This window comes from Pimephales promelas, chromosome 2, assembly GCF_988280905.1.
Source record: "Pimephales promelas chromosome 2, fPimPro1.hap1.1, whole genome shotgun sequence".
Taxonomy (NCBI): domain Eukaryota; kingdom Metazoa; phylum Chordata; class Actinopteri; order Cypriniformes; family Leuciscidae; genus Pimephales; species Pimephales promelas.
Genome location: NC_142770.1, coordinates 41,724,590 through 41,749,687, shown reverse-complemented (window position 1 = coordinate 41,749,687; position 25,098 = coordinate 41,724,590). Strand labels below are relative to the sequence as shown.

The 25,098-nt window shown below is 36.5% G+C and overlaps 2 protein-coding genes and 1 long non-coding RNA gene across 3 annotated transcripts in view; 2 read left to right on the top strand and 1 right to left on the bottom strand.

The window, feature by feature from the left end:
* The window catches only part of LOC148997427 (NACHT, LRR and PYD domains-containing protein 3-like), a 280,163-nt gene that overhangs the window by 95,214 nt on the left and 159,851 nt on the right, over positions 1-25,098 (top strand). The gene's annotated exons all lie outside the window — the stretch shown is intronic.
* The window catches only part of LOC120472138 (uncharacterized), a 95,185-nt gene that overhangs the window by 62,324 nt on the left and 7,763 nt on the right, over positions 1-25,098 (top strand). Inside the window, exons 3-8 of the mRNA XM_089122648.1 lie at positions 9,366-9,539; positions 17,482-17,655; positions 17,885-18,046; positions 18,833-20,042; positions 23,247-23,314; positions 23,425-23,493. Of these exons, the coding sequence (XP_088978774.1) occupies positions 9,366-9,539; positions 17,482-17,655; positions 17,885-18,046; positions 18,833-18,848 (526 nt within the window). The 3' untranslated portion in view covers positions 18,849-20,042; positions 23,247-23,314; positions 23,425-23,493. The remainder of the gene's footprint in view (positions 1-9,365; positions 9,540-17,481; positions 17,656-17,884; positions 18,047-18,832; positions 20,043-23,246; positions 23,315-23,424; positions 23,494-25,098) is intronic.
* On the bottom strand, positions 16,213-17,295 carry LOC120465374 (uncharacterized). The gene is made up of 2 exons (XR_005618836.2): positions 16,906-17,295; positions 16,213-16,374 (listed from the first exon to the last, which is right to left on the bottom strand). It is a non-coding gene; the product is annotated as an uncharacterized LOC120465374 (long non-coding RNA).

Here is a 25,098-nt window from a genome sequence, read left to right as displayed (position 1 = left end):
ATCACCATAAGGTGTCACCAGATGACCGTCTTAATGAACGAGTCATGGATTCAAAATGCTGAATCATTCAGTAATGAGAAAACACATTGCTTTGAGATGCGCGATGGGTCGCTGTGATCTTTGTTTAACTATTTTCTCTGCTGAAACAGAAAAAAGTCAATATTGCATCTAAAAAGTCAATATTGCATCTAAAATGTAAGTGACTTGACTTGTGTGTGTGACTATGTTTGTTGTGATAAGAGTTGCACCCTTGTTAAAGTTTAAGGCCTTGTGTTTTTGGATATATATATATCTTTCTTTCTTTTTTTTTCTTTTTTTTACAAAATATGCATATAACCCATATATTTTAGATTTATTATTTGCTTTAAATTAAATTAAGATTGTATTTTTGGTAATTGAACCTGAATGAATTTAAAAATGAATGTGCTATATTTCAGATCATATATTTGTTTTTCTTAAAATTTGAACTAACTTTATTCTCAGCTGAATTATAAATATTTTATTTCTGTATGAATTAAAAACACATTTGATTTTTCTTTTTTAATCAATGTAGAATGTGTAACTAGGGATGCACCGATACCACTTTTTTGGAAAACGAGTACGAGTACGAGTACTTGCATTTTAGTACTCGCCGATACCGATACCGAGTACTTAATAAAAAAACAAAAAAAAACATGATTTAAATATTTTTATATACGGGTTTTTAGGTCCTTGATTAAATTACTTGGGTAACACTTTATTCCGATAGTCCACTTTACTAACTATAAGTAACTTTTCAATTACATGTGTCAACTAACTGTCATTAGAGTATTAGTAGACTAGAGTATTAGTACGATCAGCTTAATATCTGATAACACTTTATTTATTTGGTCCCCCAACAGACATTCAACTGACTATAAGTAACTTGGCGACTACAAGTAAACTTATTCTCCTAATCCAAAGCCATTCACTTTGAAATTGTTCCACACCAGTGATGCACGGGTTGATCCAAAATGAGCGGGTGCCTGCGCCGCGGTCACCCGCGGTTACCCGCAGTTACGGGTCATCCAAAAATATTTTTAATGATATTCGGGTCGCGGTCGGTCAGGTCGTTTGAAAAAAAATGCCAATTAAACCTTTGTATTTATATAGTACTAGATAGAATTTTCTATGAAATATATAGGCCGAATTTATTTATTGGCTGAATAACTGGCACGAAGATGACACACAAGCTCAGTCTAAACAGTTCTCAGTTCTGTACTGGTGTGATCCGAGAACCGCTGTACCTCTGCGTTCGTTACGCGGATGCGCAGTATCAGCAGTATCAACAACATGTCTCAGTTCAGTGAACTGTTAGAGTTACTGGAGTAAAATATAATTCGGGATATTGGTTTATTTCAACTCGGAGGGACTGTCAGGCATGTCTGAAAGTGAGTAACTGTAGTACCTTGTGGATCAGCACTGACGCAAGACGTGAACTGATGCGAATGATTCAGTTCGATTTAGCGTACTGGTTCGACCGGTTCATTAAAAAGAACCGATTCGTTCACGAACCGGCCATGTCTATTATCACTAGTCTGCAGAGAGATGGAGGCGGCAAGAAAAAAGGTGAAGACTGGGGAGTGGAAGCTCCGCAAATACACAAATAGAAAGAGTAAGTGTGGGAGACATTTACCGAAATCATGAAAGATGATGACCAAAGTGCTGCCTTTGTTATATGTAGGCTACGTCTTCTTGCGATGCTGTGTTTTTACACGTTATGGCCCAATGACGCTACGATGAGCATGTACTACTTTTAAAAAATACGGTCAGGAAGATGGTCGGGTACAATATTTTCTTACTTTTTTTGCGGTCCGAGTAGCGGGCGGGTAGTTGAAAACGTTGGTAGTGTGCGGGTTGTTTATACATTGACCCGCGCATCACTGTTCCACACGGCTGACATGTCTCCCCATCTCCCCGCTCTGAGCTGCAGCCGGAGCCTGGGGGTGGGCACTCGGCGCCTGTGATTAACCCATTTCTCAGAACATGGTATCGGTCCCCGGTATCAGGGGACTTTTAACGAGTACGAGTACTTTAGAAAATGTGGTATCGAGGCCGATACCAGATACCGGTATCGGTATCGGTGCATCCCTATGTGTAACTGAAATATAAACAGATTAGGGCTCTGTTCGAGGACAAGTAACTAAAACCAATGCGACATGATGAATGTTTGTTTCCCAAACCATCTCAGAGTAACAGCTTACTTTTCTTTCTTACTATATTCTTTCTTACTATAAACTGTGCTGTAGAGCTTGCATCAGTCAAAGCAGGGTTACATTTTGCATGTCGTGCACAATAAACCTAAAGGCACCAGGGTGGCGGTGCCACCGGCTTCATATATATATGTATATATACAGTATATATATATATATATATATATAGCTGTGATCCGCGATGAAGGGCCAAAGCCAGTGGCATGGCCACCCTGGTGCTTTTAGGTAACTAAGGAACCGGGGTTGCGGTGCCACCGGCTTGGGCCCTTCATCGCTGCTCGCAGCTATATTTATTATTATTTTACTACCTTTTGGGCACTTTTGGGGCCCTTAACGTGCTCGAAAACTCTTGAAACTTTGCACACGGGTCAGAACCCGCGGCCATCAGAGCCGGGCTGAAGATGGTACCCGGGCGTGGCAGGGCGGCTCGTCAGCGCCCCCTGGAACGGGGTCCGAACACTTGGTCCATAACTCAAACACGCTTGTATGTAATAATATGAAACTCGGTACACATGTTGATCTCATCGTTTCATCTATACCTCACACTCTTACTTTTTACCCCAGCCCAACAGGAAGTCGGCTATTGAGGTTTGTTTGTAAAACGCTCGCAATGGAATGTCAAATACTCCTCCTAGAGCTTTGATCCAAATTCGACGAAACTCGATCAGCGTGAAGTCAAGACATTGAGGATGAAAGTTTGCGAGGGGATTTTTGATATCTCGAACGGTTTGTCCGTGGCTAGGAAACGAAATCATGGCGAGAAACGTGAAACAGGAAGTGTGTTATAACTTCAGCATACATTAACTGATCTTGATGAAACTTCAGCAGTGTGTTCGCTGTAAGAGGACGATCACATGGATGTGACTATTGTGAGTCAAAGTTATAGCGCCACCAACTGGCAGCAGGAAGTGTGTCACTTTCAAAATGCTTTGATATCACCCTTTTATTTTTACCCGATTTGCTTCAAACTTCATATGTATAATGTAAACATACGGCAGATGTAGACCTGTGAATGGATTCTTGATATCTTTGAAACTGTTGCCGTGGCGACGCATCAAACTTTACCCTTCTTTTAGGATGCTTTTAGGATGCTTTTGAGACCCTTAGCATGCTTCAAAATGCATGAAACTCGACAGACACATCACATTTATTAGCCAGTAGACATGTGCAAAGTTTCAGAAACGGGCGTGGTGAGGGCTCAGTAGCGCCACCTTTTGACAAAAGTGGGGTTGTTAGTTTTAACTAGAGTTACAAAAATTGGTATGTATATTGTACTCCTCGAGCCGGACAACTTTCTAATTTACACTTATTAGCTAGGACCCACAGAAACTCAGATATTTTTGTTTGAATATGGTCACTCTGAGCCTACATGTCTCTGTGTCTCTGTCTTTGGCCGTCTGTGTGTGTGTGTGTGTGAGTGTGCAGGGGGAGGGGGCTTAACCATTTCACTGCTGTGTGTATGACCTGCATAAAGAAAATACATTTCTCAAGCCTGGTATTTTTTAAATAAGTTTTTATTTTTATTTTTTATAAGTAAAGACATATAACTAGTTTAATTGTAGTGCATTGACAATAGTTTTATATAATTAGTTTATTAATCAGATTAACTTGGTAAATAAACTTTGTCTGAAAATTTGGTCCATAAATCAAACACACTTGCATGTAATAATATGAAACTTGGTACACATATAGATCTCATCGTTTCATATATAGCCTACTTCACACTCTTACTTTTTACCCCAGCCCAACAGGAAGACGGCTATTTAGGGTTGTGTTTAAAACACATGCAATGGAATTTAAAGTATTGCTCCTAGAGCACTGAACCAAATTCGTCAAAACTCGATCAGCGTGAAGTCAAGACATTAAGGATGAAAAGGTGCCAAGGGATTTTTTATATCTCGAACGGTTTGGCCGTGGCGAGGAAACGAAATTATGGCGAGAAACATGAAACAGGATGTGTGTTATAACTTCAGCATACATTAACTGATCTTGATGAAACTTCAGCAGTGTTTTCGCTGTAAGAGACCGATCACATGGATGTGACTATTGTGAGTCAAAATTATAGCGCCACCAACTGGCAGCAGGAAGTGTGTCACTTTCAAAATGCTTTGAAACCACTCTCTTATTTTTAACCAATTTGCTTCAAACTTCATCTGTATAATGTAAATACACGGCAGCTGTAGACCTGTGAATGAATTTTTGATATCTTTGATACTGTTGCCGTGGCAACGAATCAAACTTTAACATTCTTTTTTGATGCTTTTGGGACTCTTAGCATGCTTGAAATTGCTTGAAACTCAACAGATACATCACATTTATTAGCCAGTAGACATGTGCAACTATGGCAAAAGATTAAAGTAATGTCAAAAAAGTAAACACTAAAAGCCTCATATCTTCTAAAAATGTAATTATACATCATTTGTTTCTAAATTAAATTATACAAATATTATAACTTCCCCAATTTTTCCTTTTTTTCATTTAAGAATTATGTTTACGTTCAAAAACAGCCAGAATTGTTGTAAAATTCATAAAAAAATTATAATCTGAGTCATACGTAGTGCTATACTGCCCTCTTGTGTTCAATATCAGGTAGGCCTATTGTGTATATTCCCACCGGTTAATCAATGTGTGACTCCGCTGGGACTTGGAAGCTTTTAAATCACTTACTTAAAACCGAAAGTCGAAATACGGATGTCCGCACAAGACATTAATGGTGTGGAGTAGAGCGAGCATTTTAAATAAATTCCTATTAAGTAGGATTGAACTAAACAGAAAGAATGTTCACTCTGTTCTGCTGGTTCCTCGCTGGTGGATCATATGATTACTTTGTCATAATCTATGACAAAAATGCTATTATAAACCATATTAATAATAGATAATACACATTGCTCTTATTTTTGAAAAATACATTCATGAAAAACAAGATAACAAAAATCATAAAAAAATATAGCCATGGCTGCTATAAATGTTTGAAATGCATAGGACAGATGTTTAATGACGCAGCAACATATAATTGAAAGGCAATTAATAATCTGTCATTACGTCACTGCATTATGATATTACGGCTCTAATACGGTGCAGCACAAAGCACTTATGTGCACCCCGAGCGGAGAATGATGTGCTTGAAGCCACATGAAGTTACAGCGCAGTGAGTCCGTATTGAAAAGTTCAAAGCACAAAGGAAATACATATTTATGAACAGTGTATTATACATTATCTATCTATGCAATAGTTTATTGAGCCTTTTCTTTTAAAGGTTTTAAATTTCAGTTACTGTGTGCGTGAAGAACAATTATAGTGCTCTGACTCTAGTGTTGTAATCTAACCGACAGCGTCCGACACCCGGTAGAAAGTAACACGGTTAAGTTACAGTCCAGCAAGAAAAAGTTTCTTCATTCGAAAATATAGACCTTTAGACCTTTATCTTAAAGATCCAGTATAATAGGATTAACATTCAATCATCTTGAAGATCGTTTCGTCATTGACTGTAACCGAATGTGACGTGCTGTTTGAATGCTGAATGGAGAATGACTGACAGGCGCAGAGAGGGAAAAGTTTGTGTTCTTGAATTTAATGACTTAAATATTAATTTCTATATCACATAATAGCTTCAGAACACTAATAATACAGTACACAAAAACTTTATGGTACTTTAGAAAGTTTTTGTGCCTTTGTGCCTAACATAGAATAGTATATATGCACAATATAGAATTTGAATCAGCCTCGTCAAAGATGGCAGTGTCAGAGCCGATACCGATCCTGAGTATCTAATCGGCGCACTTCTTTTCAACAGTCAAATTGAAATTGAAATTGATATACACAGCAGATGAAGACCTGTGAATGGATTCTTGATATCTTTGAAACTGTTGCCGTGGCAACGCATCAAACTTTACCATTCTTTTAGGATGCTTTTGAGACTCTTAGCATGCTTTAAATTGCATGAAACTCGACAGACACATCACATTTATTAGCCAGTAGACATGTGCAAAGTTTCAGAAACGGGCGTGGTGAGGGCTCAGTAGCGCCACCTTTTGACAAAAGTGGGGTTGTTAGTTTTATCTACAGTTACAAAAATCAGTATGTATATTGTACTCCTCGAGCCGGACAACTTTCTAATTGACACTCATTAGCTAGGACCCACAGAAAGTCAGATATGTTTGTTTGAATGTAGAGAAAATCTCAGAATTTTGCCAGTCTCTCAGTGTCCCTCTGTGTGAGTGAGAGGAGGGGCGCCTGTCAGGTTAATTTTAACCCTTTATTTGCTGTGTGCGACTTCTCTGGCATTTTCGGGGGCCTTAACATCCTCGAAAACTTTTGAAACTTTGCACACGGGTCAGAACCCATGGCCATCAGGGCCGGGCTGAAGCTGGTAACCGGGCGTGGCAGGGCGGCTCGACAGCGCCCCCTGGACTGGGATTCGAACATTTGTCCATAAATCAAACACACTTGCATGAATTAATATGAAACTTGGTACAATTATAGATCACATCAGGCCAAACAACTTTCGTGCTCTAAGTTTTATGACAGTTCAAATGGAAGTTATTTATGAATTATGAATTATGGGTTGTTTGAATAATTGTGCTAGGAGAAGTACATCAAATCACAATGCATGTGTTTACCAATCACAACCAAACTCGGTGTGCATGAAGTCAAGACATTGAGGATGCTCAATTCCGGACGGATTTTTGATATCTCGAACGGTCTGGCCGTGGCGAGGAAATGAATTTTATGACTAAAAAAGGACACATAAAGTGTGTTATAACTTTGCTCAATTTACCTACAGTTACAAAACTTACCACGTATATTGTTCTCGTCAAGCCGATCAACTTTCCAATTTAAAGTCATTCGCTCTGAGCAACAGAAAGTCAGATATTGTAGTTTGAATGGATTTATTTCCCCTGCGATTCTCTCTCTCTCTCTCTCTCTCTCTCTCTGTGTGTGTGTGTGTGGGTGTGTGTGTCTGTGTGGGGAGGGGAGGGCTGTTGTCTGTGTTTATGTGTGTGTGTGTGGCTGGCTGTGATTTTTCCTACAAGTCCTTGTCTCTAAGTCCTTGTCTTTTTGCATAACAATTTTGCATAACAATATTTTTAAATGACAAAATAGGCATATAACCCCCATCTTTTAAATGTATAGATTGCTTTAAATAAAAGTAAGATTGTATTTGTAATTGAAGTTGAATGAATTTAAAATGCATGTGCTATATTTCAATATATTTGTTTTCCTTAAGATTTTAAAACACTAACTTAATTCTTATCTGAATTACAAATATTTGTTTCTGTATAAAATAATACTCTGACTAAAAACACATTTGATGTTTTTTTTTGGTATTTTTATTTACATGTATTTATGTGTGTGTGTGTGTGTGTGTGTGTGTGTGTGTGTATAAAGTGCAGGGTTTTTTTTAGATAAAGTAGAATTTCTATAACTATGTGTTGAACTAATAAATCACTCTTGTGTGTGTTAAACACAATCTACTTAATACAGACAACTTCATTATAAAGATAAATAACAAATCCAAAAAATATATGATTATAATCTATGACAAAAAAAGCCATTACAAACTATATTATTGGAAAATACACATTGCTCTTTGTATTGTTGTAAAATATTCATGAAAAACAAGATAACAAAAATCAAAAAGATAAATTATTTTAGATATAGCCATGTTTTAAATGTATAGCAGAGATGTTAATTGAGGCAGCAACATACAAACTTTCTAGAACAACATGGACCTGGATAGCTGGTTTTTATGGAGGACAGCGAAGAGGAAGAGGGTGCAAATCAAACAGCTCATTCTCAGACTACACAGCAAACAGCTTAAGTTTTTAGTGCTTTGTTTGAGGTTTTTAGTGCTCTGTCCTATCTATTATCAACATATAATAGATGGAACAGAACAAGAAAGGCAATTAATAATCTGTCATTGCGTCACTGCATTATGATATGAAAGGCTCAGTACAGTGTGGCACAAAACGCTTATGCGCATCCCGAGTGGAGAATGATGCGCTTAAAGCCACATGGAGTTACAGCGCACAGCGCATCGAGTCCGCATTGATGCAAGCTCTACAATACACTTCTTTTTGATAGTCAAAGCGGGGGTTACGTTTTTACACGTCGTACAGAATAACCCTAAAGGCACCAAGGTGGCGGTGCCACCGGCTTTATATTAAATATAAATATAGCTGTGAGCAGCGATAAAGGGCCAAAGCCGGCGGTACCACCATCCCGGTGCCTTTGGGTAACTAAAGGCATCGGGGTTGCGGTGCCACCGGCTTGGGCCCGCAATCGCTGCTCGCAGCTATATTTATGTTTTGTTAATCTACACTGTGTGTAATTTTTCTGTGTCTTGGTAAATATCACAGTAATATTTAACTTTATTAACTTAATAAAATCTCTGAATATCATTTGCTTGATTGTTTGAGCTAAACGTACCAAAATAATTGACTAAACATCCAACAGTTAATTTCATCTAAAATTTACAGTTATATTTATTTATTTTTTTCACTATTAGAATTTATTATTTGACTAACCAATCATTTATGTATAATACACTTAACATAATTGTGAAATTGCTATCAAAATATTTGAGATTGGAGAATTAAACTTATATGTTTCAAGAACCACAAATATTACTTAATTCAAATCAATATCATAAATATATTTAACAAACTCTTGAAAGATTGAGCAGATTTACTCAGTTAAAACAATTTTATTTGTTAATGTACAGATGCAGTTACTCAGATCTACTTAATTTTTTACTTACATTTGCTCAGTTTATACAATGTATTGTAATTGATTTCACTGCTTTAAAATGTAATCAATATTTTTGATTGTTTCACCAAAATAAATTAGTAAATCATATAAAACCTTTTAGAGTGTAGATAGTAATTGTTTAATTCCCAGCATCTGATACAATGTACTGATTGTGTACACACAGAAATCTGCCTTTTCAACAGAGAATAAAGAAGAGAGACGTCAAATAAATAGTTAGAAATTAAGGGGAGAAACAGTGTCTTCCAGCGCACAGAACTAGTGTGACTGGGTTTTAAAACAGACTATTGGAAACTAAATGCTGCTGTAGCTCTTCAATAAGATGATCATCATAGATGTGAACTATTGTTATTTCTCTGTCTTCAGTCTGAGTTATTGCAGGATTACAGAGGAACAGAGTCTCATCCTGACTTCAGCTCTGAAATCAAACCCGTCACACCTGAGAGATCTGGACCTGAGCGGGAATAATCTAGAAAACACAGGAGTGAAGCAGTTATGTGCCGTACTGAAGGATTCACACTGTAAACTGGAGAGATTGAGGTCAGTCACATTCACATACAAAAATCTAAATGCTTAAAATCACTTCAACTGTTTAAACTTGAACACATTAACATTATATTTGAAAAAACATTTTCACCTTAGTATTTTGTGATCTGGTGAAATAAAGATGAAGATCTCTCTTCCTTTGTCTGTTTTATTTGCTGATGAAGATGATGTGACTTTACAGAATAAAGAGTGTCTTATTTTCTTCATTCTCTCTCTCTCTCTCTCTCGGTGCATGCTGGGAGTGTTTGGGGTGCGTGTGAGGGTTCACACGAGGGGAGGGTGATCGTTTGCTTGTTTCAAACTTTCTTTAATTTTGTTTCAAGTTTCCTGAGGAATTTTTTTTTGCTGTGATAAGAGGTTTTTTTGAAGATTAGTTAGGAAACGTGATGGCGTCCCAGACGCCACCTGTCTCCTTACGCCATGGAGTTAGGTGTGTGACGGCGAACGGGGTGAATGTGGAGGAAGTGTTACTTGCAGTTGGACATGAGATCGGCTTATAAAACATTTGATCTGCCTCGCGAATGAATAAAGCGGTGGTTGTGTTTTTAAAAGAAGAGAACCATGTGAATCATCTTATAAGCAGCGGGATAGTGGTAAGTGGAGACTTTGTTACTGTTTTGCCGCTGGTTGCTCCAACTATTAAGGTGACTGTGTCAAACGTGCCACCGTTCATCCAGAGTAATGAGATAGAACGAGAGCTTTTGCGATATGGTAAGTTAGCTAGCGCAATTAAAACTGTTCCTCTTGGATGTAAAAATGAAGCGCTAAAGCACGTAATGTCATTTAGAAGACAGGTTTTTATGTTCCTGAATGAACAGGCGTTAGACGTGTCTTTTAAAGTTTGGCATGAAGGAAGAGCGTACATGGTTTATGCAAATACTGGGAATATGAAGTGTTTTGAGTGTGGAGACGTCGGGCATAAGCGTTTAGCATGCCCACATAAAGCACAAGCTGATGAAGAAGCCGCTAGACACGCTGGGGAGGCCGTTGGTCCTGTGAATGATCCTGAGAAAGTGCAGTCTGTAGAGGAGGAAGAGGATGAGTCTCAGGGAGCTGAGGAAGCTGTTGTTGTAGAGGAAGATGAGCCTCAGGGAGCTGAGGAAACTGTTGTTGTAGAGGAAGATGTGCCTCAGGGAGCTGAGGAAACTGTTGAATTAAATTAAGAAAATGACAATAAAACTGAGGAAAGTGTGATTGTGAATATGAGTGAAGATAGGGAAACTGTTGCAAGTAATGGAGCAAATGGTGTTGGAAGTGAAAATGCTGGTGATGCAGAAATGAGAGATGAAGATGCGCTTTCTGAGGTTTCAGAAATTGGATCACAAGTGATTGAAGACACGTATTCTTTAGAGGAAATTAATGATTTTCTGGATACAACATTTGGTAAAGTTGTAGAAGTAGAAGATTTCTTTCCAGATGTGGACAAATTTATAATATCAGTGTTGTTCCTGCAAAAAACAGTGAGCTATGAAGTTTTGGATAAAAAGAAAAGATTTAGATTGAAGAAGATGGTGACAAAGTTGAGGAGAAGGAAGGGGAAAGTTTAGAGAACAGCTTGGATATGAATAAATCACGAGTGGTGTTCTTTACTCTGTGCTCTTTCTTTTCAGTTTCTGTCTTTTTCTTATTTCTCTATATGAATGTGTGGAGAGTGGGGTCATTAAATATTAATGGAGGCAGGGACAAGAATAAATTAGCAAAGATCTCAGAGTTTTTAAGAATCGAAAAGGTTAATGTTTGTTTTTTACAAGAAACGCATACAAACATTGATAATGAGATCGAATGGGGGTTATGGTGGAAAGGAAAATTTGCCTTGAGTCACGACACAAGAAATAGTGCAGGGGTAGCTATTTTATTTTCTAAAAGTGTGAGTATTGTAAAGGTAGAAGAAATTGTGAAAGGAAGATTACTTTTAACACAAATTGAGTATAATGGAATAGAGTCTGTATATCTTAATGTTTATGCTCCTAATAATGGTCCAGAGAGGCTGATATTTTTTATGGAATTAAGAAAAGTGCTAAAAAAATTGGATGATAATGTTTGTCTAATAATCGGAGGTGATTGGAATTGTACAATAGACTTTGTTGTTGATAGGAATGGCGAAGAGCCTCATAGTAAGTCAAGAGATGTATTAAAAAAAGTTATAAATGAATTTCAGCTAACAGATGTATGGAGAACGAGAAATTAAGGAGTAAAGCAGTATACGTGGCTAAGAGTGGTTGATAATAAAATCAGTGGAGCGAGATTGGATAGGTTTTATCTAAAAAAGATATGGAACAACAAGGTAATGAATACTTTTATTAGACCTAATGGCTTTTCAGACCATCACATGGTCATATTAGATATTAATTTGGAAAAAACACGCAGATGTAATTATTACTGGATTTTTAATATTAAATTATTACATGATGTTTCTTTTTGTGAAAAGTTTAAAGTGTTTTGGGATATTTGGAAATTATAGAAAAATTCTTTTGAAAATCTAAGTCAATGGTGGGATGTTGGCAAAACTATGCTTTCCATTCATCAAGTATACTGAACGCAACAGTGAAAACTTTACAAAGTGACATTGAGTCCATTGAAAGACAAGCTGTAAATAATAATGAAGTTGTACAGTGTCATGGGTTAAATGAGAAAAGACAAGAATTAAGCTCTCTTCTACATGAGCAAGCAAAAGGAGCATTGGTTAGATCACGATACTGTTCTGTAAAGGAAATGGATGCTCCAAGTGCGTTCTTTTTTAACCTGGAAAAGAAACATGTCCAACAAAAGTTGATGTGCCACCTTCGTCGTTCGGACGGATCAGTGACATCAGATCCTACAGAAATGAGGAGAATGGCTGGAGATTTTTATAAACTATTATATACAGCTGAGAGTTGTGACATTGATTGCACTAAAGACTTGCTTAAAGACTTACCTCAGCTGGAAGAAGAACAAAAAAAAGAGCTGGACGATGTAATAACTTTTCATGAGGTTACAGAGGCGATGAGGCAACTATCTAATGGCAGATCGCCTGGAATTGATGGATGGAGTTTTATCGACATTTCTGGGACCTAATAGGACCAGATATATATGAAGTTATTTTAGAATGCATAAAAAATAATGCACTTCCAATGAGTTGTCGTCGAGCAGTTTTGTCATTACTTCCCAAGAAAGGAGATCTTGGACTGCTAAAAAACTGGAGACCGGTATCACTGTTGTGCCTGGACTATAAGATTGTTTCAAAGGTTTTAGCAAATAGACTCAAGCACTGTCTGGATTTGTTGATAAAACATGACCAAACATATTGTATTCCTAAGAGATCTATAATAGATAGTCTTTTTTTAGTAAGAGATTGTAATTGAATTTAATCAGAAAATTAAGAAGGATCTAGGAGTGTTGTCATTAGACCAAGAAAAAGCGTTCGATCGTGTTGATCATGAATATCTTTTTAAAGTGTTAAAGGGTTATGGATTTGGGGATGTTTTTATTTCATATATTAAGTTGTTGTATTCGAATGTGTATGTGATGGTGAAAGTAGGGGGTGGTTTAAGTGCTCCGATACCTGTGACAAGAGGCATCAGGCAAGGCTGTCCAATCTCTGGACAACTATATAGCCTAATTATCGAAACTCTATTATGTAGGTTGAGGAAGAATTTAAATGGAACTTTAATCCCTCATGGCAACAGTCATTCTAAAGTGGTTTTATCAGCCTATGCAGATGATATTACAGTTTTTATTACAGAAAAAGAAGATATTGAAATTTTAACAAAAACTATTGAATTGTATGAAAAAGCCTCCTCTGCTAAGGTCAATTGGATGAAATGTGAAGGTTTTATGATTGGCAATTTGGAAAATTTTCCACAACTTCCAGGAAGGTTGCAATGGAAGAAAGATGGACTAAAGATTTTAGGAGTTTTTTTAGGAAATGATCAATTTCAGAAGAAAAACTGGGAGGGTTTAGTAGAGAAGGTGTCTGCCCGATTGTCGAAGTGGCGATGGCTATTACCACAATTGTCTTATCGAGGAAGGGTACTGGTAGTAAACAATCTGGCTGCTTCTATTCTGTGGCACAGGACTATGGTAATGGAGCCACCAGAGGAACTGATCTCCAGTATACAAAAAGAAATCGTGAAGTTTTTCTGGGATGGACAACATTGGCTGCGGGCTGCAGTGTTATACCTACCAGTGCAAGAAGGCGGGCAAGGATTGGTGGATGTGAGAAACAGAGTCCGTGGTTTCAGGATACAAGCTGCACAAAGATTTCTGTATGACAAAGATGTGCTGTGGGGAAAGACTGCAAGTGCGATCATGAGGAGAGTTGGTGGCTTAGGACTGGATAAACAACTCTTTTTAATGAAGCTTGAAGAAATGAACTTGTCTGAGCTCACTGTGTTTTACAGGACTATGTTGCAAACATGGAGAATTGTTATAAGAGCAGAACGGAATATGGACAATCTTGAACTTTGGGCACCAGAGGAACCACTATTTTTTAATCCATTGATACAAACTAGAATATTGCCTTCTGTGACTGTACGACAATGTCTAATAAGGAATGGAATTGTAAAGCTGGATAATTTATTGAATGATGAAGGATGGAAACCGAGCGATGAACTTCAAGAAGCAACGGGATTGAGATCTTCACGTCTGGTGTCGAAACTAAAGGAGGAAATAAACAACGTATTGCCAAGTGGGTACAGAAGTTGTATTGCGCAAAAAAGACATGAGAACAACCAGGACAAGGGGGATAATGTGCAATTTCCAGAACTGGTCATTTCTCCAGCAATGAAGGAGGATGATGAAGAGGAAATGGTTGATAACATTCTGTCCTTCTGGAATCATCAGTTTTGTTCCTTTAAAAGCATTTCGAAGAAGGAAATATACAACATTACAGTAAAGGCCATGCATCAAGACTCCTTTAGAAAACAGAAGGTTTCAAAGTGGCCAGATTTGTTGAGGCCAGACTTCCTGACAAGAGACAGGTGGAGAGCCCTATATAAGCCTCCTGTAGAGAAGCGCTCAGGCGATCTACAGTGGAGGATTATTTATGGGGCGATAGCAACAGACGGACATGTGGCACACCTGAACTCAGCGGTAAAGGGAGAATGTAGATTCTGTGGGAAAAAAGAGGATTTGGAGCATTTGTTTTTAAAGTGCGAGAGATTAAAAGGTATGTTTAATTTGATTGGGAGTTGGTTTAGAAAATTTGATGAGTTTTCGGAAATGGTGTTTATTGGAGGAATCAAATATTCATTTTTAAAAAGGAAAAAAATTTGTCTATTAAATTACATAATAGGAACGGCCAAACTGGCAGTGTGGAAAACACGAAAAAATAAAGGTCTAAATTTAGCAACCATAGACCCTGAAGAGATGTGCAAGAGGCTTGTAGCGGGGAGGCTTAATATTGAATTTGCGTATTATAGATTGACAAATAATTTATTTGGTTTTGGTGAGATATGGGCTGCGTTCCAAACCGCATACTCAATGAGTAGGTACTTAATTTCAATAAGTACTTACTCATCGAGCGCTAAAAGAGTAGGTACTTTATAGCCAAATCTCGTTGAGTATGAATGCGAACCGGACATCTGCCATGTTGACGTTATCATGTGACCTACTACGCGTTATCACAAGCGCAACACCTTCATGCAATAAAAAAAAAATATGAACGATACGTTTAATTAATCTACCTATAAATATCTTGATATTGATGAAACTTGCTCATTTTGTTGTGGTATTGTTGAAGAAACAGCTGCCTATTTATTTTGTGAATACATTTAGGGTTGATTTAAGTTGTTATATTTTAAACCCTACTGACCAACAGTGTTATTCTAACGATACTTTTTTTTTTATTAAGAAACCCCAAAATCATCATCTCTTGATTATGTTGTTAATTTCTTTATTTTATACCCAAAAAGTTTCTCCTTTAAGTTTTCCTCTTTTTCTTCATGAATTTACCTCGTTTCATCCCTCAGATATAACAACAACTTTTTTTATGTATTATGAAGAACTATAATGAAGATATTTAGCCTTTTTTATTGTTCTTATTTCCTGTGTATAAATATAATTTTATGTCATATTATGATGTACACAAACCAATGATCTTTATATTTTCTGTTTTGTCACTATGATTGTTACATAAACTATAGTATCTTTCCATGATCTTGCATATTAATAAGTTTAAATTATATGAGCGACAGGTGCTCTAACACTTCATAACATCAGTAACTTGACAGCACAACCTAGAACAGCGTTTGTAATGTCTGCACAAAGGAGACGGGCAGCTGCTTGAAGATCTCTTTTAGAGAAAACTGTTGATTTTATACTCCAAAAATGTAAGTATCACTGCTTAAAAATTAATATTACCTCAGAATGAATTTCATTGTTAGCCCACCCCAAAACTTAAACAAAATAATAATATTAAATGCTGACCAATACTTATATAACTTTTTATATACTAAAAATATAATTTAATAAAACAAGCAAAATGTAATTTGTTTTGTAATATGACAGTAATGCATGAATTCATTTATATTGCTAAATGCAGTGAAACATCTCAATTGTCAGTCAATCGATGAATTAATGCATAAATTAATTACATTTTATATACTGACAACAATAAGAAACATGAATAAATGAGTAAAAGAACAAATAAAAGTAAATAAAAGTAACCATCACAATAAACAAATGCATATACAAGTCAACACATGAAACAGCTTTATTCAAACTACAAGCATGTATTTACAGGCACTGAACCCCAAACCCTACTGCCGACTCAACACAGCGGTTCCTATTCTTTGATGACAGCATCATGAGCCTCTCTCCACCGGATAAACAGACGCGTGTTCTCCTGTCCCTGTAACATGCAGACAAGATTCACATTACGAGCTCAACACTGCATTTACATGTTGAGGTTGATGTGTTAACTCACTTTTAATCCAACTTAAATGTTCCTCAATATATCAACACCAATAAGGGACAAATTAAATATATATCATGTTTAGTTACTTTATATATGTTTTTATTCACAGCACATAATTTTTCTAATGTAAGCAGTGTTGACAACAGTGAATTATCCTACATAATAGCACACACATGTATTTTTCATGTTGGGATGTGCTCACCTGCAATACTTATACAATATTTTCCTTCCTGATGTAAATAGACATTTTAAATAAGCGTTTTTAAGATGTATGGTTATGTAAATACACGTTGGAAACGTAACTTTACGGTTACTGGAGCTCCCCTGTTAGCTATACATAATAAAACATGTGTTTACAGCAAAATCACAACTATACTATACTGTCTAACTCCTTTAGACGTTCAACAGTTAAAACGTTTACTCTATAGTAGTTTAACACATACGATTTAAACCGTATTTACTCACATTTGAAAACCCCCGCGTCGCTTATCTCCGCGATGTTGATATTGACGTATCCTCTCGCGTGGCCTCCTGGGATAGATGAGTATCATGAGTAGCCGTGGAAAAGCACTCAAAAATCTGGGCGGAAGCAGTAAGCCATCCGGGAACTTCTCGCCTACTCTTTTTATGAAAACTGATGTTTGGAACGTACTGCTTCCTTCACGTACTGTTTTCGCCTACTATATAGTAGGAAAGTAGGCATATTGGAACGCACTTAAGTCCGAATCTCGCGACAATTGCTACGTCACCCAGGTAATTCTCGCCTACTCTTTTGGATTCATTCATACTTTTTTGCTCGCCTACTCTTTTTCCCATACTAAATAGTAGGGAAGTATGCGGTTTGGAACGCAGCCATGGTGTATTGATGAAGTGTTATGTATGCTGCAAGAGGATCAGTTTGTTTTGAAATTTTAATTTTTTTTAATGTCTTTTATAATAAGAGTATAAAGGGTTTTATGGTGAGGCTTACTTTGTTTATAATCTTGAAGTAAAAAATGTATAAATAAAGGTATTGTTAAACCTCTCTCTCTGCTAATGTAGGTTAAGCTGGTGTGATATGACAGATGAAGGTTGTTCTGATGTGACTTCAGCTCTGAAATCAAACCCGTCACACCTGAGAGAGCTGGACCTGAGCGGGAATAATCTAGGAGACTCTGGAGTGAAAAACCTCAGTGATCTACTGATGAACCCACAATTCAAGCTGGAGAAACTACAGTTAGTGTCATTATACTGGACAGCAATTACAGTGTGACTGAAGTTTATTTATTTGAAGACAGCAGGGCTTATGTTTCATTGGTTATAGCAGTGCACTTTCTGGGTTTATTAAACTAAAACACTTTATTCTCAATATCTGACAGTGAGTATAAATTCACATTATATCTGTGTAAAATTCTTCACATTTGTTTGTAAGATAATCTCTCTTCCTCTGTTTGTGTCTCTCTAGTCTACAGTGCTGTGGCATTACAGATGTTTCTTCTTTAACTCAGTCTTTGACGAACTCAAAAGCTCTGCAGTTTTTAAAAGAGCTTGATCTGAGAAACAATAAGATCGGAGACTCAAAGCAGCGGCTCAGAGACGAGCTACGAGACTCAAACTGTGTCCTGAGGTGAGGAAACATCACTGAGATATTAAAGACATCTTCATTTACCTCTGATATGTGAACAATCCTTTCAAATATTCGTGAAAGAAAATTATCTTTAAGATTTTTGGCAACAAAGGGTTTGTGTGAGAACATAATGTGAAGTTATTGAAATGTTGAACACAAAGGAGGAAAGAGAAGAAAAGCTCACTGTCACAGCTTTATACATCAACACCTGCTTTATGAACTGTGTCAGTAGAAGTGAATCATTTGAGTGTGAAACAGACTTGGTCAGATTGTAGGAAACGCTGCACTCGCTGCTAAAATCAGTGCAGTTCCAGCTTCAGCTCACAGCGTCCAGCTCACATGAGCAATGTCTCTGTCTCTAGTGTGTTTTTACTGTGACAAGCAACACGTCACACTACTCGACACTTACTTTACTCTCAGTTATTTACTAAGAGCCTACAAACATGTTTAAACTAGAGGACAAACGGCTTTAACTAAAGGTTTGTGTTTAACTCAAAATAACATTAGTATTTGCTCGCTGTGGTTTATTCCATACGCCGTACACTCATTAGTTTCTCCTTTACAGAGACTCAATAGGAGTCGCACCGACACACACAGACACACATATGAACATGATTCAGGCTTTACATCTATTATATTTAAAAACACAAATATCTCTATCCAAGATCATGTAAAGTCAATAATTAATCTGATTACAGCAATTCAATTTAACTTACTTTTACTAAAGAAAAACAGCACTTTGTTCCACTGAACACTGATTGTTTTCTCTTCTTTTCCACTTTACAGAATAGATAAAGATTGATCACCAAACGTCAGTGGATTTCCATCAAGGTTTAAATCTGTGAGACTGAGATGAGAGGAGCAGAAACCATCAGGTGATCGACAGAAGAGTCTCACTGCTGTCTATGAGGAGAAATACATGTGTAAATGTGTTTCATACAGGTGGAAGAGACTCAGACTTCACTATTAAATAAAGCAGCGTGTGTGTTAGCATGCGTATTAGAAACATGTGATATTGAATGATTAATGTTGGTTTATTATTCAGCCAAATGATGGTTTAGTTGTAATTAAAGGTGGAACAGAGGAAGAAGCTCAGATGAGTGTCAGCAGAAATCTTCACTATCAGGCCTGCAAATATAATAATGTTTAGACTAAACTCATCCAGAATTATTCAGATATTTCTAATCATGAACGTGATTGTCAAGTGTAGCACATAAATGTTTCAAAAGATATAAAGATTTGCATGTAACTTTTAAACATTTTATCTTATACACAGAATATCTTTATTGTTATTGTTTTATTGTATATGAAGTTAGTTGTGTGTGTGTGTGTGTGTGTGTGTGTGTGTGTGTGTGTGTTTGTTTTTGTGGTTTACGAGGACATTTGACCTGAATACGCACCGGCACTATGGGGACATTTGGGTTTACGAGGACAGAGGCCATGTCCTCATAATTCCGACAGTGTAAACGCCATCTACGATGTCCCAGATGCTCCCTCTCAAAGTTTGGCGCCATGTCTTTATATACCACAAAACCCTGAAATTTTACCATACACAGTGTATCCCTGATTTCGCGAGTGTCGCCCCTGTAGCCAGGTCCCGGTATTACACCCGCGTCATCAAAAATTTGCATGTTTTACACAAGTGTATGCTTCGAGGCCTGTGATTGGACAGATCGGTACCGGTAGGCGGGAAATTGCGAAAACACAATGGCGCCGGTGGGCGGAGCTTCATTCAGCGTCAGCATAGTCTTTATAACAAGCAACTTAATGCAAAATAATTATTATTTAAGTATTTTTGCCTGTAATTTATTAATTGTGGATTAATTGTATGATAAATAAATAAATAAAACCCTGTTTATATTATGATAAGTTAGACGTAACTTAATCAGGTCACGGTCGTCACGGTCACTTCCTGTTTGAACGAGAGACAAACTCTGGACCTGAAAGGACCGAAAGGACATATCTGGACCCGATGAAAGCAACTGTTATGTGTTAGGTAAGTTATAATGTTGTTTAATTGCTTCTCTAATAGCACCTGGGTCTGTTTGGCTTGTTTGTGATGTCCTGTAGGCTCTTTGCTGCTCGTTTTACAGTTAGAAAGCAGCTAGCGCGTGATGCTAACGGAGCTAGCGGACTTTTAAGTTAGTGATTCTGTTTACAGACTGACATGAGGGAATCAGCGATGCTTGTGTCATTTTAAACTCGTTTTAGATTGAACTTTAATTGTAACTGCTACCTTTAATGATCACATAAAATAGTCTAGCCTTCATAATAACGCGTTGTCATGACTACAGTCTGTGTTTTTTTCCCAGTACAGTATATTACTACAGTTATGCTTACATTAAGAAACATGTGCTCTTATCACTCCTGACTATAATTCAATATACTCTGAATATTAATATAACTGTCAGTCTGATTAAGTCTTATTAATACTGTCACTATTGCCTGTAATTTATCAATTGTGAATGCAATTTATTAAATGAATAGTTATGTTCAATTAACATATTCCTTAAATATCATATAATAAAGTATGAAAATAACTTGAATGCCGTTTACCATAATTTATCGATTTATTTAAAACAAACTTGTTGAATAATATGTCAATAGGTCAGGATTACTCCAGGGCAGATTCAGCCATCATTATAAAGCTGAATTCAGTGTTTCCATGCTTAAGTGACACTGTTTAATAAAGCTGTGTCAGGTACATGATATGTTATTTACAGTTACTTGTTTTATTATTAAAAGTTAAAAATGACCCAATGTAATAGACAGGCACGATATTGCAAAAAACTGATATTGCAATATTTGTTGTTGTTTTTTTCTACAATACATAATGCAACATATAAAAAGCAATTTCTACAAATGACTTAAATAGCTCTATTTGGCAATAATGAATCATTCTAGAATGATTGGCGTGATTTTGTTGGGGTTTGTATCTGTATAGAAAAAAATAAGCATAGATAAAAAAAATGTAACAAGGATGTGAAATAATCAGTGGCTCATATTTTCCAGGTGAGTCTAACAACATTTAGGTACTGAAATTGAGTAAATAACTGTAAAATAACACTGCATCATCTTTAGGTTATGCATGTATAGCCTGACTTCACATATGCCTAATACTGCAGTGTCACTAGACTCACTACCACAGATAGGTATGAATGATAAAGCAATATATTGTGCAGCCCTACAGATTAATGTTCAGGGCTTTAGTGCATCACATTACATGCGTGTTCATTACAGTATGTCAGGTTGTGTGTAGCTTTACACCTGGTTTATGAGGACACAGTTTTATGAGGACATCATAAGAACATGTTCCTGATGTTTGACTTGACTGGAGAATCTGTGTGTGTTGTGTAAGTTTGACAGAATCCTGGTCTATGAGGACACAGTTTTACCAGGACACAAATATGGAATATTAGGATCTATACTGATATACTGACCCATAATTCACAGCTCATTTTGTCAAAAGGTCAGGATTACTCCAGGGCAGATTCAGCCATCATTATAAAGCTGAATTCAGTGTTTCCATGCTGAAGTGACACTGTTTAATAAAGCTGTGTCAGCTACATGATATGTTATTTACAGTGTTGATTTTACTTGTTTTATTATTAAAGGTTAAAAATGACCCTATGTAATAGATCGGCACGATATTGCAAAAAACTGATATTGCAATATTTGTTTTTTCTACTATATACGTATAATGCAATATAAAAAGCAATTTCTACAAATTACTTAAATAGCTCTATTTGGAGATAATTAATCATTCTAGAATGATTGGCGTGATTTTGTTGGGGTTTGTATCTGTATAGAAAATAATAAATGGAAAGCATAGATAAAAAAATTTAACAAAGATGTGAAATAATCAGTGGCTCATATTTTCCAGGTGAGTCTAACAACATTTAGGTACTGAAATTGAGTAAATAACTGTAAAATAACACTGCATCATCTTTAGGTTATGCATGTATAGCCTGACTTCACATAGGCCTAATACTGCAGTGTCACTAGACTCACTACCACAGATAGGTATGAATGATAAAGCAATATATTGTGCAGCCCTACAGATTAATGTTCAGGGCTTTAGTGCATCACATTACATGCGTGTTCATTACAGTATGTCAGGTTGTGTGTAGCTTTACACCTGGTTTATGAGGACACCGTTTTATGAGGACATCATAAGAACATGTTCCTGATGTTTGACTTGACTGGAGAATCTGTGTGTGTTGTGTAAGTTTGACAGAATCCTGGTCTATGAGGACACAGTTTTACCAGGACACAAATATGGAATATTAGGATCGATACTGATATACTGACCCATAATTCACAGCTCATTTTGGCGAATACCAATATCAAAAACTATTTGTGCTTGTTAGATTAAATGTAATCATTGAAGAAGTTAAAAAATAGTAACCTCTGTTGAAATTGGCTTTCAATAAGTAATAATAAAATTTGTACTTGTTTGTCTTTATATATATATATATATATATATATATATATATATATATATATATATATATATATATATATATTATTTGCTCTTCTTTCTTTTTTTCAGATGATAACTGATAAGACCATGTTAATGTAATAATTGAGTTATTCCTTAAAGAATAGAACAGATTTCAGTTCCTCAGAAACAGATTGTTATCAGTCACTGAATTATGATTGTGTGTATAAGAAGTGAGTCATGATCACGTACTGTATTTCTAGCACAGGCGCAATGTCTCGTATTATATCACTCTCATACATAAACATACTTAAACTCAGGGTGCCATCCAAATGTTTCTAGTTACCAGTGTCCTGGTAAAACTACTGTCCTCATAGACCAGACTTCTGTCAAACTTACACAACACACTGAGATTCTCCAGTCAAGTCAAACATCAGGAACATCTCATCTCATCTTATGATGTCCTCATAAAAAAATGGTGTAAGACACGTGACATTCTTTAATGAAAACACTTGTAATGTGATGCATAAAATCCATTAAAATTACCTTGGCTAACATTTAAATATTGAAATGTTTTGTAATCTTGTATATTATCTCAAATCAATATTTCATGTGGAAATAAGTATTGATAGGTAGCTGTGTATCGGGACCCTGATTATTAATAACTGGCTGACTACATTGTCCTTATATATTATTTATGATTTTTTTAAACTCTTAGGTGAAGTGTTCTGTATGTAATGCTTTATTTCATATTTTCAGATGAGCCATAAGACCCAGTTGTCCTCAGGCAGTGATGATTATGTGCTCTGACTCTGGGACTGCACGAGGTAAGTGAGAGTTGTGCTGGAAGAGAATGAGCAAACGAAGCAGACACATTGTGAGATCTAGTGTTCACATATTTACACCAGTGTTTCATGTCTACTTTTATGTTTTGTAGACTCCCAGTGAGGTTGATTGCTCCACTCTCGAAATCAACACTCGAAATCAAGTCGGAGATGAACAGAAGGTATTGTTTTTTGTTTTTTTTATTTTTGGAAATCAAATTAGGGATACACAGATATGAACATTTGGGCCGAGTTCAATAACTGATCATTCTTTATATTTGAAAGCCGAGATCTGATATATTGGCAAATTGTATATACTTTGAAAGGCCTAATTACAAAAACGAAACGATCATCATTAAAAGCCAATCTCCCAAACACTTCAACATGAAACAAACAAATACAGTACAGTAGCCTAGTTTGAACCAGTGAGGAATTAATTAACTTTAAAATTTATTTTACATTCATATTTCCATTCACTTTTTTGAAAAAAAATGTTAGTGTCTTGTTAGTATTAGTTAACATTAACTAACAATGAACAATAGTTCTACAGGATTTATTAATCTTTCTTAAAGAGCCATTAAACCCCAAACCAAATTTTCTGAGATTTTAACAGAGGTATGTGTGTTGAACACCATTGAAGACAATGTTAGCATCTGTTAGATTTAATAGTAGGGTTAAAATGGTTAAATTTAAGGGGTATTTTTCCACTTTTTTCGTCTTCCAGTTTTAAAATCTTCATCGTGGCAGTGCGGTGTTAGTGCGTTGATGACGGAGAAACATCTCCGAGTGTTGTTCTTTGCTCGGGTTTTAACAAAAAGGAAACGTTCAAATCGCTTAAAACCATAGACTGTAAAAGAAATGGCTGAACGACTGCGCAGGCTCAAACTGAGCTTGACGACGGAGATGAGACTTGAGTAACCTAGTAGCGGTGCAAAGAGAAATCTGAATCATTCCCTTCCGAATCTTGCAGAGCCGGAGAGCGCGAGTAAGAGCTGTCCATGAGCTCGCAGCAGGAGCAACTCTACAGCTCTCTATGGGCTTCTCCCTTGACTTTATGCCTCCACGTCCCCCCGAATGCTGAGCTTCTCCTCCACTCTATATGGTAATTGCTCTAGTGTGCGACAGAGTCTCGTGACGCAATCGTTAGCCTATTTTTACAAAAACATCTTCTAAATCGGCCGTAACGTAAGATACAAAGTAATGGGGCCTTTTATACATTGTCATGTTTCTTTAGTAGGGTTTGGTATCGTTTGGGTTTTATCCGATACCAGTACCTACTAGGTATTTTTTAAACGGTTCCGGTGCCTAAATGGTTCTTGAAACGGTACTCAAGAAAAGGAAACCGCACACACTTTGTCAAAAAAATAATATCCCTTTATTTACAGGGCCAAACTGGACACAATATTAACTTACAATATAAACAAGTAACATATGTTAATAATAAATAAACCAAATATAAAATAAAAAATCATATTTACATAATATCAAATAAAACAATATTATATCAAACAATATAATTATACTGGAGATTAATAGAGATTACTACCAGGGTAATATAATATCGACATGGCTACAGGTTCCCATGTTTTGTCTGCTTTAACTAGTCATGTAAGTTATCTGGTCATTTACTAGTTAAGCTCTTATCCAGTTTTATATTTCGTTCCCACTGCATATGAACATATGAAAGAGAACGTCTCTGTGTAAACCATGTTCTCTGAATAGGGAACGAGATTCTCCATTCGCTGCCAAACTCCTCGCGCTGCTGACAAGCTTCCTTTTTCAACAGA